At 47.1% G+C, this 14,642-nt stretch overlaps 1 protein-coding gene across 3 annotated transcripts in view; it reads left to right on the top strand.

The window, feature by feature from the left end:
• Positions 1-3,390: 3,390 nt before the first annotated feature.
• The window catches only part of Srgap3 (SLIT-ROBO Rho GTPase activating protein 3), a 230,695-nt gene continuing 219,443 nt past the window's right edge, over positions 3,391-14,642 (top strand). For all 3 annotated transcript variants that reach the window (XM_085840189.1, XM_021165145.3, XM_029478506.2), the window contains exon 1: positions 3,391-4,244. In XM_085840189.1, coding sequence (XP_085696315.1) covers positions 4,178-4,244 — 67 coding nt within the window. In that variant the 5' untranslated portion in view covers positions 3,391-4,177. The remainder of the gene's footprint in view (positions 4,245-14,642) is intronic.

A 14,642-nucleotide genomic window follows, 5' to 3' on the forward strand; every position in this document is an offset into this window, starting at 1 on the left:
TCCTACCAGGAAAAGAAACCGGTCGGGTGAGTTTTGCATTATTCTGCTCCAATTGTAATTTAAGTCACACCAATGGTCATTTGTGATGTTTTCCTTATATTTTTTAACCTCTAGTTTGTTTAATGGAAAACTTTCACTTGAAGCTATTAAGACGAACAGAACCATGGAATGAGAAGCTATGTGAAGACTTGAGAGCCATTACTATGATTACAATTCCTCCTTTGGTTAGTTCCTTGGGTCTTGATCTTGGTTAGATCTGCATTTCAATGAGTTCCAGAGTGGGTGTGGTTACTAGATAGGACCTTGGCCTTGAGCAAATTGCTCTCTGCTCTGTGCCTCTGCTTCCCCAATTTGAAAATGAAGATTTTTTTTTTTACAGCCCCAGACCTAATGAGGTATAGCAAGGACCTATATCTATGAGATCTATATGGAGTATTTGGGCTGTCATCTATACACAGGGAGACCTTAATAAAAAAGTAAAAATTTAGGGGCTGGTGAGATGGCTGAGTGGTTAAGAGCCCTGGCTGTTCTTCCAGAGGACCTGGGTGGGGTTAAAGTTCACACCCACATGGCCAATCACAACTCTCTGTAACTCCAGTTTCAGGAAATCTGACACCCTCACATAGACGTATAGGTAGGCAAAAATACCAATGCATACAAAATAAAAAAAAATAAAGAAATAGTTTTTAAAAAGTAACTTTGGGGGCTGAAGAGATAGCACAGTGATTAAGAATGTTGGCTGCTCTGGTAGAGAACCCAGGTTCCTGGTACACAACTCACAACTCTGGTTCCAGGGAGTTGACCCCTCTTTTGGCTTTCTTGGGCAGCAGGTATGTACCTCACACACACACACACACACACACACACACACACACACACACACACACGGACAAACGGACAAACGGGCAAACACGGACACAAAACAAAATAAAATGAAGTAGAATAAAATCTCAGTACAATTCAGGAATATCTAAAGTTCTTCAGGAAACAGGCCTGCGGGAAAGAGCGCATTTCCATGACTGTTCTAATTCTTGATGGGGGTGGGGGTGGGGGGTGGGGCCCGGAACGCACAGATCAAGTCACATGGTTTTGCCCTTTTTCAGTTACAAATTTATGGGGGGGGGCTTCTTTCTGTTACTGCCCTGTGAAGAGTAAACATTAGCAATAGCAATTGGTTTCATTCAACAAAGAACAATGGCCATTTGGAGGGGGTTGTTGCAGAAGGGCGACAGTCTGAGTCAGTCTGAGCGACCCAGACCTCAGTGAGCTGTGGGGAAGGTTGGAAGGGACAAGATGAGGCCACAGTGCAGGGGCCCTGCCTTGGCTGCTGACCTCTTCCCAGGAACAGAGGATTTGAGACAATATAGGTTCCTCCATCGGTGACAACTTTGTGGCTGTCCGAGTCTTCCCTTCTCTCCCCTCTTTTCTTCTTCCTTTTTGACCTGCTTTTGTCCCCAGTGTCTGTGAACCCCACAGCTCTGATGCTTGGCCCCCTTGGTGGGGTCTCCGTGAAACTGTCATTTGATAGGCGAGAACACTGAAGTTCTGAGAAGAGATGGAGGCCACACAGCTGGGATGTGGCTGGGCCAGACTCTAAATCACCATCCTTCTGAGACAGAAACCCAGCCCTTGCTGCTCAACCGGCATTCTCTGACACATCTCGCTTTATTGTCTCATGGCTTCTTGGGACATTCCCATGGCTCAGCGCTCTGTATGCGTCTCTGACATGCATGTGTGGTTTAAAAATTCTCCTCATGGCTAGAATGGCCGTTTCCTGGGTTCCTGCTCCCAGGGGCCAGAGAGCAGCCAGAGTCACCTGGCTCCAGGCTCCAGGCTCCTAGGAGAGACAGGAAGGAATCTGGTTAGCTGCATATTCACATTCCAGGGCATAGGACACTAACTCCACTTTTCTCTGAGGATCTAGGCTTAAGGCAGGTTAATCTCTGAGCATATCTTCCTCTAATGACACTTGTGGCTTCTGCATAGCAGAGGGCCTACATGTCCCTGGGAAGGGTGAGGCAGGAGGATGTGGGCTGTGGCATCTGCTTATGAACTCTGTAACCTCTTCTTTCTGTGTCCAGAGCTATAATAAGCCTATGATTCACCAGGTGAACTTCTGCTCAGGCAGCTACTGTGCATTCCCCAACTGAGCCCTTGGTGCTCACCCACTGATCACTAGGCGGGAGGACCCTGTCTCACTTTACCTACCTCTCCAGACCCGTTCTAGCTGCATACTCTTCTTGGGGAGCCCTTAGAGGCTGGTACGGATAACCTGTTCATTTCTAAACCCAAGCCAAATCACATGTTGGGCCATTCGAGAAGGACAAGTGGAAGGTGGTACCTAGTTTGAGAAAGTGATGGAAGTCTCTTTCCGTGAACTCTTGGGGGACAAGACACTCTCATGGCAGTTTATTGTCAGCCATCCTATGGTACTTGATGCCAGTTTGACCTACCACACTGAACTATTTGAAATGCCAATGAAATTAGGACTCTCTAATGAAATGCTGGAGACTCCTACTGAGTCTTTACTACTGGTGGGTTCTGTTGTCTGGGTTGGAATGCTGGCCCCCTGGTAGGTCATTGTCCACTTATATTTGATGTAGGCCCTAGGATGCTGGGGTTACCATAGTTTCTACTATTTATAGGGAGCTTACTGTGTGCCTAGGTACAGAGCCAAACTCTGCTTCTGTTCATACCCCATCTCCCAAGAGCTCTTTACATTTGAATACCCCTGTTCTGTAATATTTCCAACTCTTAGCACTTGTCATTTTTACCCATTCTATCATCCACCGTGTAGTTAAATTCTGTTGTACTGTCATGTGGTGCTTCTTGCCTTTATAACGCCAGTGGGCCCTTTAGTAAGCTTCTCATATGTATTTGTTGAAATTGTCCATTAAAGAGTCTCCAAAGAGAGCTTGTTTTACTGGTAAAGGAATTAAGATGAGGGAGTCAGAATGGCTCTGTCCCACCTCCTCTGAGCCTGAAGGCAGCCCTGCCTGCCAGATCTCTCTGCAAAGCTGAAACCTCTGGCACTGTCCCTGTTATCAAGTAATTCTTTCAAAAATAGTGGCCTCCCCTGCATGCATCAGACTCTGCTAGAGTCTCAGGCAGAGTGACAACTCGTCATATAGTTGCTAGTTTGAGCACGACGCAAAGAAAAGAATCTTTCTGTGTTTGTTAGAAAATCTCCAGCCTAACTACTACTAGCTCCAGTTTACAGGAGCCTCCCAGGCCTTCCCAACCTGATTTCCCCCTCCTGCCGCCTTCCCTTTTGTGAGCGTTTCTTCCCCTTTTTGCTTGCAGCTAGTTCAGCTCTCCTGTAGGCTACAATGTGTCAGTTGTTATAAAATCCGGGAGGCGGAGTCTAGTGACGAGGGCGGTGGGGGAGAGCTCAGCCAGCCCTGCAGGGTGAGCAGTCCAGCCCTGGGTCCAGCAGAGCTAAAACGCTACAGCCGGGAAAACTTCCACCTCCCTCTCCTGGTTTTGATCCTCACCGTCCAGCAGACCCGAGGCGCCGATCGACCGGAGGGAGGATGAGAGATGACCGGTCCTTTGGCAACCTGACCATTTCCTTAGCAGAGCCTTCCAAAGCGAACCGGAGACTGGCCACACGACCCAGGAGGCGCCGCGCCTCTTGTGGATGTGTGTGTATGAGTGAGCAAGCGGGTGTGTGTGTGTGAGTGAGGGTGTGTGTGTGTATGCGTGTGTGTGTGCGCGCGTGTGTGTATGCGCGCGCTTGTGGTGTGGATGGGTGTGTGCACAGCACAATTGCGTGGAAGCGTGTCTGGGTGAGCGTGTGTGTGCACTCGTGAATGTGTTTGTGTGTGTGTGTGTGTACGTGTGTGTGTGTTTGTGTGTGCTCTTGGCTGCTATTATTATTATTTTGGAAGAAAAATCCTGGAAATCTGGGGCAGGTTATGGTACTCCCAGGGTGACTTCTTTTGCGAGAGGAGCTGACCAGAGCAAGCCACTAGAGCCATTTCCCTGCCAGCAGAGAGCATTTTCCTCCCAGAAGAAGGATTTCAACCCCGGGGCTTTGCAGCCAAGTAAAAGAGATTAGCCCTGAAACCTGTGAAATCGACCATTGCTGTGTGATTACCCAGGCTTGGGAGAGGACTTGGAGAGAGAAGGAGAAATAGATCAAACAGCCTGTCAGTTCTCTTTGCCACGTCGGAAGATGTCATCTCAAACTAAGTTCAAGAAAGACAAAGAGATCATTGCTGAATATGAAGCCCAAATAAAAGGTGAGCGGTGGGGCCGAGGGACTTTGCCTTCTCTCCGTCCCCTTGTCTCTCCCTCTGCTGTCTCTTCCTTCGCCTCCCTGCCTTCTTGAGAAGTTGCTATGCAGCAATAATCTTACTGTAAGGAGGAAGGACCGGGTGCTGGCTGCACAAGTCCAGACTGGCTCCCACTGCAGATAGTGCCTGGGCTGGGAGCGTGAATTACAGAAAGGGCAGAAATCTCTGCATTGCAGGTGTGTGAGGAAGGGACTTTAGGAGTGTCGCTGGTACTCCATCATCTTGGCAGTGATATGTCACTCTAGGGCCATTTTGACAGTCAAGGCCTCCTCCCCCTCACTCCCACTGTGAAAGCCCTTTGCTATTTATGTATATATTTTTTTATCTGCTCTCCCCATCCCTTCTTTTGGCTTTTGTAGGTGGTTGTTTTTGCCTCTGCTGCCTTCTCTGGGCTGAAATTCAAATGCATGAGTATGGGCTGCGGGGGGTGGGGGTGGGGTGTGGGGTGTGGGGTGTGTGTGTGGGGTGCATCGAATCCTTAAGTAGCCCTTCTTTGTCAGCATTTCTTGCCTGGTCTGAGTTGCCATGGATTAACTGTTATGGGACATATTGATCCAGACTAATGCAGGCATTTAAGCATAAAGAGAGAGTTCTGTGCCGAAAATGTATTATCTTCTAGCGTGCAGCCTGGTCTTTCTGTGCACCGGTGTTTCGGGTCATCAGCTTTGGTTAAAAGCCAACACCTCAGTGTATGATTTGGACTGGTAGGTGCTGTTTGGCTCCCGTGGTTCTGGGGAAAGTCTGCCTGCTAGGAGAGTGAGATGACCTTTGGGTGCTGGTTCCAGCTATGCTACCAAGCATAGAACCCACACTTCTTGCAGAAGCTGCTCCCTAAATTCTTGCTAGCTGAGAGGAAGAGAAGGGCCGCAGTTGCACAGCTAAAAGAAGGCAAGCAGCCTCTGCCCTGCCAGACGGTGGGCTTCCTGCACCTCGGGCTGTCTAAGCACAGCGTCAGCAGGGAGAGCTGAAGGCTCCCTGCCCTGCTTTTCCTTTGCGGAGCCTGTGGGGGAGAGAAGCAGCTGGGACTCTGAGCACCCATTTTCTTTCCAGTCCTTGGTTCTCCTTGCTGCGACACAGGGCGTGTTGTGGTCTCACATGGAGTGGGCACACTGCATCTTCAGTGGGTGTGGAGAGGCCTGGTTTGGAGGCTGTTGAGCAGGGTGCTGCTTTGAGGTTCTGGTGACCAGAGGATGCCACGCCTGTTTCTGTGCTGCCTGAGGGCTCCACACCGCAGGAAGTCAGTAGCCTCAGGCTGTCTGCCTGTCCTGTCTGTGCTGCTTTCAACCTTCTGATTTGGGGGGGAAGCTTTGGAGAACAAGCATGAGGTGGGGGTAGGGGCTTTGTGTTTTCCTTGTCTTTGGTTGTGGGCCCAGCCAGGATGTTAACCATCCCTGGGAAGATCCCAGGGATTAAAGAGAGATCTCTCCTATTCCCTGGGCCTCCTCCTTAGTTTTCAGTTCAATGTCAGAAACAGTGACTTAAATGTATCAGCCTTGCTGTCAATTGAGAAACAAGCCCTTTAGCTGTCAGAGACTGGGATTCATCCTGCCGGTCAGAACAAAAACCAATTTTCAATTTTGTATGTCTACTTTTTAGGGAGTGAATTTACACACACACACACACACACACACACACACACACACACACATTCTCAATATATATATTCTCAAAACACATACACACATCACATATGTGTTTGTATGTGTGTGTGTTGAGATTATCTTGACTACTTTTTAAAAAAAATGGATATTCCCATAAAAAATGTTATGACAGACAAGAGAATGGGATATTGGGACAGTGTGTGTGTCTTGGTAGGAAATCTGCTTATCTCCTTTTTAAAAGGCTTGCACCAGGCAGCCAACCTTTCCTTAGGACCCACAAAGCATCACTTGTTCCTTTCATCTCTCACCTTTAACGTAACGACTGACTAGCACATACAAGGCGGTGATGGCAAGGGATTTATTTCTTCAGGAAATTTGCCCAAAAGATCTGGTCTCTTCTAGCTTCTGGATGTCTTTACACTCTGGTTGAGTTTGTTTGTTTGTTTGTTTGTTTTCACTTGCAGTAGGCATCCATAAAGGAGATCACAGGACTGTTGCACCCGAGGCCCTTTGAAATCTTCTCCTCCCAAAGTGTTATTTGTTGGCCTGGCCTGGCATGTAGCTCAGTGGTAGAGCACTTGCCTGGCGTGCTCCAGGCCCTGGCTTCCATCCACAACCTTGCTTGTTAATTACTCTGGTAAGGATTGATGTATCCAGGCACCTCCTGTTTCTGGGACTCTGTTCTTGGCCCACATGGTGTACAAAAGGCTTACTATGAGCCCAGGTTCAGAGATAAGGAACTGAGGCCTGGCAGTGTTCAATGACTTACCCAAGGTCGCAAGGCCGGTATCTTCCCAGGCCTGGTGTCCCTGGTACATTGTCTGGCTGACACAGCCCCTTGAAGGATTGATGTCAGTAGCAGATGGCAGTGTTGTGCCGGGCACTGGTGGCCTCTTGATGGCGTCCCATTGTTCCTTTCTTACTTTCTTCCCTCGGCCTTTGTGGCTTGTCTCTGAGGAATGTTTGATCCATGAGCAAAAAATAATGCTTTGTGCCAGTTACCGTCTTCCTGGCGATTGGCCAGGTTGGTGCAAACAGTCTACTTCGTCAGACAAATCTCATAGAGGGAAACTTCTGATTTTTTGAAATGATGTTGAGTTTATCTGACTTAACAAAGGATGGATACTTTCGAATAGCATTTCCACTGTAGACATGTTTACATTCAAGCCTTCTGCCTCCTAGATACCTGCATCTGACTGTCTACCTGTGCTAATGTGCTCCAGGGATGGAAGCCTCAGCATCCTCTCGGCTCACAGACTATGTTTCGCTAGCTGTGGTTCATGGATTTTTTTTTTCTCTTAGACAATATCACCTAATGGTTCTATAGGTTTTTCTTTTTGGAGACTTCTTAGAATAGGATAGACACGTTTCTGTGACTGCCCATTCCTTGGGGGTTGGGAGCCTCCAGTTGTGCCCCTGACTGTACTTCACCTTAGTTGTGTTGGTAACACGAGCCACCACTGTTTGCTATCTTCATTGTTTCACTTGTGTATTTGGGAGCTGTATGTGTGAGTGTCTCACGGAGCCCTGGATAGCCTTGTACTGTCTTACCAAGGGTGATTTTGAACTCCTGACCCTCTTGCCTGCACCCACCTCCTGAGTACTGGGTTTACAGCAAATCCATGCTGGGGATTGAACTCAGGGCTTCCTGCATGGTGAGTGATCCACTCTACCAACCAGTGAAGCTACAGCCCAGTCCTTCCTTCACCTTAGCTCTGCCGCTTCCTGGATTGCAAATCCCAGTGTGTTTGTTGGGTGTTTGTAGGATAGAAGGGAGATGATTCGTGGCAGATGGTACACCTTACTGAAGGGGTAGTGACAGTTATGATAGACCTGAGGGCACACGTCCTGTCCGAATGCACAGTCATACCTGAGTGCAAGTATTTGTTGCTACTTCTAAGCTTGTCCACGTTTTCAATCTTCCCGCAGGTGCCAGAAACTTGCAAGGGAGCTTCACGTTTTTAAAGAGGTTTTCCAAAAGGATGCCCCAAAGATTTAACTCTTGATACTTTGTCAATATGGTGGAAGAAAAAATAACAGCTGTCCGCCTTTTATGCTGCCTATAGTACTTCTACCCGTATACCCCAGGTGTTACCTTAGCCCTTGGCTCTGCTCACTGCTTTTGCCACGCATGTCCGCTGTGCATCTCTGATCTCCCAGGCTAGGGGTCGGGATGGATTTGAGCTGGCTCATTCTCAGTTCCCTGACACGGGCTCCAAACAGACATCACTTCCTATCTTAGGTGCTCCTAAGTGTCCGTTTACAATCTGTTCAAGAACCTTGCTTGAGAGTGACATTACAGTCTCTAGCCAGAAACTGGCAGGCTGTCACCCGTTCCCATTTTGAAAATCGGAACATTTGCCAGTCTCCAGTTTCTTGGCATCCCCACTGTCCTCCACAGTTCCCTTGGAGATCACTGATAGCATTTGGGGATCTTATCTGCTGAGTTTTCTGAGCTCTAAGTGCTCTCGCTGCCAGACATAATGGTCACGTTCACTCACCGTGTTCCTGTTTCCATTTCAGCCCAACAGAGAATTGAAACAGGAGTGTGGTGATTGACTTTAGGAACATTCATATTTATCGCAGACCAACTTTTTAATAGTAAAAGTGAAAAAAACAAAAACAAAAAATGGGTGTTTTAGTTGAAGTTTTACTGCTGTGAATAGACACCATGACCATGGCAAGTCTTATAAAGGACAACATTGGGCTGGTGAGATGGCTCAGTGGGTAAGAGCACCCGACTGCTCTTCTGAAGGTCCAGAGTTCAAATCCCAGCAACCACATGGTGGCTCACAACCATCTGTAATGAGACCTGATGCCCTCTTCCGGTGTGTCTGAAGACAGCTACAGTGTACTTACTTATAATAATAAATACATCTTTAAAAAAAAAAAAGGACAACATTTAATTGGGGCTGGCTTACAGGTTCAGAGGTTCAGTCCATTATCATCAAGGCAAAAGCATGGCAGCATCCAGCCAGGCATGGTGCAGGCAGAGCTGAAAGTTTATCATCTTCATCTGAAGGCTGCTAGGAGAAGTTTGACTTCTAGACAACTAGGGTAACAGTCTCAAAGCCCACGCCCACAGTGACACACCTACTCCAACAAGGCTACACCAAATAGTGCCACTCCCTGGCCCAAGCATATACAAACCATCACAATGGGGGAAAGAAGAATTAGCATTCAGGTATGGAGAATAAGCATTCAGAAATATACATTACTCAGTTGTTCACATACTCATTCAACCAACATCAAGCATCGACCTTGTCCTCAAGCCTTGTGTGGCGTTTTGTGAGAGATAAAAAAGTATAGGATACATTATTTACCTTCTAAGATCTCCCTTAGAAAATGACAGTAACATAAAAAAAAAAGATTAAGAAAACCCACAATACAACTGTCAGAATGAGCTCAAGTCTTGCAGAGGGCTTCTTCCATGTGCCGTGGGATAACTGGAGAGCCTCCTTAGGTTCTCCAAGCATTTCAACAGGATAAAAGAAGGGAAGCATGCTGGATGGGGAGAACTGTCTGGAGTGGTGGGGGCTGTGGCCAACAGGGCAGCTTTAGAGGCACAAGTGCTGTCATTGCCTGGCTGGGATGTGAGCCCTGGGCGGGCAATTCTCCCACTGTTGGGAGGAAGGCTGAACTGAAACAAAATCTCTTGGTTGTTTAAATGATGGCCCAACTTTTAAAAATTCTACCCTCTCTAACCAAACACGTGGGTGAAATAGGGCCGAGGCAGCCCATTTGGCCACCAACTCACAACCCGTGGCCTTTACGTTGAAGTCTGTACAAATCCTGGGAGTGGAGCCTCAGCCACCTTCTTAAACTTTGACATTTTTTCTAAGGAAAGACCCGCGGCCTTACCACTATAGTAGAAGTCTCCTCTTCCCCCTGCCCAAATGCTCCACACACCTCCTCTACCACCAACTGTTCCCTGTCCATGCCTTTGCTCTCCTTCCAATGTCTCTCCAACCTGTTTGTTCAACCCCCATTTACCCTTCAAAGGCTGCCCGGATGGTTTTCCTCTTCACATGATGCTTGGCAGAACGAACAGTTCCTTCCCTCTGCCTCTCTACCCTAAACATTACTACTCTTCATCAAAATCTAGAGATCAGACCCTCATCCATGAACTCCCAAGGGCGAAAAAGCACAGAGCCATCTGTGTTTCTTCGGGCTGAGAGTGGTTGAAAAGTGTCACCTCCCTTAGCCTGGACTGCCGCAGCAAGACGCACTGGCTGCATGGCTTTTACCGCTTTCTCCCAGTTCAGGAGGCTAGGCTGGCAATTCCAAGATCAAGGTGCCAGCAAATTAAGTTTCTGGTGAGAGACTGCTTCCTGTCTTGTAGACAGCTCCATCCTATTGTCTGCTCATCTGGCTTTTCTTCAGAGCATGCTCACAGAGATGAAGCATGCAACATCTGGAACAACCCACAGACCTATACCTCATCTCTCAGTACCATTATATTGTGGGTGGGGTGGGCTCACATATGTGTTTTGGAGGATACAAACACTTGGTCAAGGATATCATACTTCCTGTTCTATCGAGAGGAGGTGCTTTACTGGGCAAAGAAATCCTCTTGGTTTGCTGCACTTCCTGCTTTGTCTCTGGTGTCTGTTAGCAGAGATTTGTTGGGGATGTGTTGGGAGCTAGTAGGTCTTGCCTAAGTCTTAATGGGGTGTGGCTTTCCTTCCAGCCGCCCCATCAGTAGATCTAAGGGTCCATATCGTCCATTTCTTGAGGGTTTTTTCTCTTCCATTAATTCCTTTAGTCATCCACTGGGTAGGTACTGTTACTGGCCATGCATTGGTCTATATAGCTTTAGTTCGTGGAGGAAGGCAATTGCATCTTCCTCTTGTTTTGTGACCCCTCTACCTCTGCAAGAGACCCACCAGTTCTCTAGTTGAAGAGGTGAAGTTTAGAGAAATAAAATCAATTGCATCAGACTCCTCAGGGAACCCTGGTAAAGCTAGGTTCAAAAAAGAATCCACTTTCCAATTTCCACTGGCAGGGGAAGATAAGATGCTAGTGGGGGCAACATGGCGTGTTGGGTGAAAGAAAATAGTTGTGTGTCCCAATAGGTCTTGAAAATTCTAAGATAAACCAGAGGAAATTGGCTTGTTTCCCCTCAGGGCTCCTGACACCCTTGGCAGTGTTGGGGTGAGCTTCTGAGTCGGGTGAGTCTCCCCAAACTTTGTCCACCCTGAAAGCCTCTTTCTCTAACTGGTTTGGGCGATTCTTCCTTGGTTCATGGTTTGAAACATGTCAGCCTGTACAACTCATGAATTATCCGAGTCTTCTTGTTGTCTGTTACCCCATTCCCAGTGTCCTCCAGTGCCTTTCCCAGGAGGCAGCTTGAAGAGGGGCTGAGGGGAACAAATGCATGCCAGGCTCTGCTAAGTAGTGTCAGCGCGGTGCTTTGTGGTCACTTGCACCATGTGAGCTTTGGCATTTTCAACTGCAGAGTGCTCAGCTACTGATTGAAATGGCAATGTGGAAGCAGCTGTGTCCTGATCAGCACGTGCTGCCTGTAGGCTGTGTGTGGGTGTGTTTGTGTGTGTGTGTGACAGTGCAGTGCGTATGATGGCAAGGGATGCTCCGGGTGCCTTGAATGGACTTTGTACTGCCCCTGGAATTCTGTGGTCTGTGCTCAGTGACAACGGTACAGATAAAAACTGGGGAGCCCATGACTCCCGCAGCTCTGAAAAAGTCAACCTTGGCCACAACTCAGAGGCCTAAGAAGTACCCTCTCTTTTCTTTCTTCTGTCCCTTGGTTTCTATGTCATGTCTCTGTTTTGCTGGATGGTGACAGAGATACATCTGGGCCAATTTGGGGCCTCTCTACTGATTTCTCTAGGATCATGGCCTAAGATCCAGAGCGATGTGGACCATAGGTTATAATGTACTGTCAGTCCGAGTTTGTCAACTACAGAGCTAGGATGTCATCTCACTTATTGAGTCTTATTGAAGCATGCTAGTAATCATTCTTTGTCCTTTGGATGCCTCTTTCCTCATTTCTTGTATGTAATATGTAGAGATGGAGGGGCATCATGTCATTCACATGCATATGGAGTCTGGGCAATTATCCTTGGTCCATCTTGGGTGTCCCTGTGAGCCTTGATCTCTGCTCTAACAAAGGTTCTGTTTCTTTTCAGCTCACATGAATCTGTTTGCTAACTACTACACCTTCCTTCCCTTGTGGTGGGTGGAACAGAGAACAAAATTTTTTCTTATAGATCCATGACTTCTACATTCACATTATTTTACCAACCCTCATCTCTGGCATAGGAAGTGTTTATCTGCATACTTGTACATGCATGTCTATATGCATGAGTGTAGATGGCATAAAAGGAGAGGGAAGGTAATAATATCCTCATGCTGAGAGCTCAGGCTGTCTTTTTAAAAGGTGTGTGTGTGTGTGTGTGTGTGTGTGTGTGTGTGTGTGTGTGTGAGTGAAGGTGCCTAAGGACTCCAGAAGAGGGCATCAGATCCCCTGCAGTTTGAGTTATAGGCAGTTGTGAGCCTCCTGATATTAGTGTTGGGAACTACTTGGCTCCTGTGCAAGAGTAATCGCTTTTAACCTCTTAGTCTTGAGGTCATCTACATTCACTTTTCTTGGAGTTTTATTTGTTTTATTTTAAGCAGGGACTCATGTATTCCAGGCCTTGTTGAACCCAGGGCCTTTTGTATGGTAGGCAAACACTGTACTAACTTAGCCACATCTCTGGCCAATCCACATCCTTTCTCTTCTTCCCAAGGTCTAAACATTTGAAAGACCAAAGACCAGAATTGACTCTTTCTCCATATTATCCCTGAGCCAATAGAAAATGCAATGTGCTCTGTATTGAAAAGGGACAGGAGTGTCCTTAGGAAATGTGTAGGAAACCTTACCTTTGACTATTTCTGCATGTGGAGACTTTCTTTCCTTCTTCTGTATGGCCACAGTATGACATTGATCAGCTCTTGGTGGGATCGATGTGACCTGGGTCTTTCTTGGTTGAGAGAATGTAGTTGTATAATGTGAACTCTGCAGTTTGAGTTATAGGCAGTTGGTCACTAAATAGCAGTGACCAACCTGCCCCAATTTGTGACAACCAAGCATCTCTCCAGATACTACCAAATGACTCCCAGGAGGCAGACTCATCCACATTGACAGCCATAATTCTAATTGGTCTCCCTCTATTCTTTTGTCCTCATGGTCTGTCCTCCAACCCCAGGGTATCTAGCAGATGTCCTTACAGTGAAGGCTGATATTCTCTGTTTAAAGTCCCTCAGGAGTGTCTGTTGGAGTCTCTCATCAAGAACCCTAGACTGGATTTACAAAGCCATGGTCTTCCCTTGCCTGTCTTCTCTCTCCAGTCTTTACTTCCTGGTCTGTTGATCTCTGCTGATTTGTTAGCATCTCCAATTTCCCCCCTTTCCAGAATGCTCTTCTTTTGAATAGACACTTGCTTGGCTCTTTGGTACTCAACTTAACTCTCTGGCTACCTGATACCTCCAAGAGCCATACAGTAGTCCTTCATCTGTCAACTGACCGGAGTTCTCTAGAACTCGGGCTACATGGTGATTTCCCTCCTGTGTTTATCTATTCTTTTCTCTAGAGCTAACAGTGCTGCCTGTAGTAGCTCACGCTTGTATTTCCAGCTTCAAAAGCCTGAGTCAGGGGGATGGCAAATTGGAGGCAAGACAAAACAAAAAATCAGAACGTCTGTGTCTCTTGTTTGAGTTTTTCTGGCATGCAGAGCTTCTCCTGGTGTCTAATGGGTGCCCACAGTAGGCAAACTAATTGGGTGCTCACAGTAGGCGAGCTTGTTTGAATGTGATGGACTTGGTGATTGCACAGATGTTGTCCCCAGAATAAAACAGATCCAGGCTTCCACCAGCATAGCTGAGAAAGGATGAAGGGTCTGGAGATGGGACTCTTGCATCCATGGTGGTTACTGCTGGGAATGCTGGAGGAACCGGATTCAGTCTATTAGTTGACTTCCTAATACGTGTGGGATGGAAAGAGGGAAAGTGTTCCTCGAGCCCCTCTTCCCCACTCATAGTTCTCTAGGAAGACGGTTATAAAAATGGACTAAGCAGCGATATATACTGTGCTAAGAGTGTTGGGGCCTTGTACTGTGGAAATTCAGGTAAGAAGTTGAGTTGTTGCCTTGGAGACCTGGAGAACTTATTATAGGAGCAAGACGTTTCTGGGTAGGTTTTTTGAAGGGTCATAGAAACTTCTCTGGATAGTGGAAAGCATTTCATAAAAAGAATAAAATGGACTCAAGGCTTAGAGGTCACCAAGGGGCCTGGTACTTGGGAAATACTGACGCGTTTGACATGTGGAAACGGAAATCTATGCCGGAGAGACAGACGCCCGTTTCAACCAGCAGGTCCCATGAGTCTTTGACCATGGACAGGGTGCGATGAAAGATGGGCTCAACTCGTTTTCCTCAGCGTGGAAACACGTATCTGTGTTGTAACGTTTGTCAGAATTTTCTTAGTATAAAATTTTTATTTGAAAATTATAAGTTACATGTATGTATGTATCTATGTATGAATGAATGAATGAATGAATGAAAGTATGTATATGGACTAGGGGCATGTGTGCACCATGTGTGCAAGTGGAGGTCAGAGGACGAGTGTGAGTCCATTCTCTCCTTCCATTGTATGGGTTCTTGGTGGCAAGCACCTTTACCTGCTGAGGTGTGTCTCGGACCCTGACTGCTCCTACTTAAAATGGCTGGTTTATCATATCATC

This window comes from Mus caroli, unplaced genomic scaffold (genome assembly GCF_978045245.1).
Source record: "Mus caroli unplaced genomic scaffold, Mus_caroli_1 scaffold_7, whole genome shotgun sequence".
Classification (NCBI taxonomy): Eukaryota; Metazoa; Chordata; class Mammalia; order Rodentia; family Muridae; genus Mus; species Mus caroli.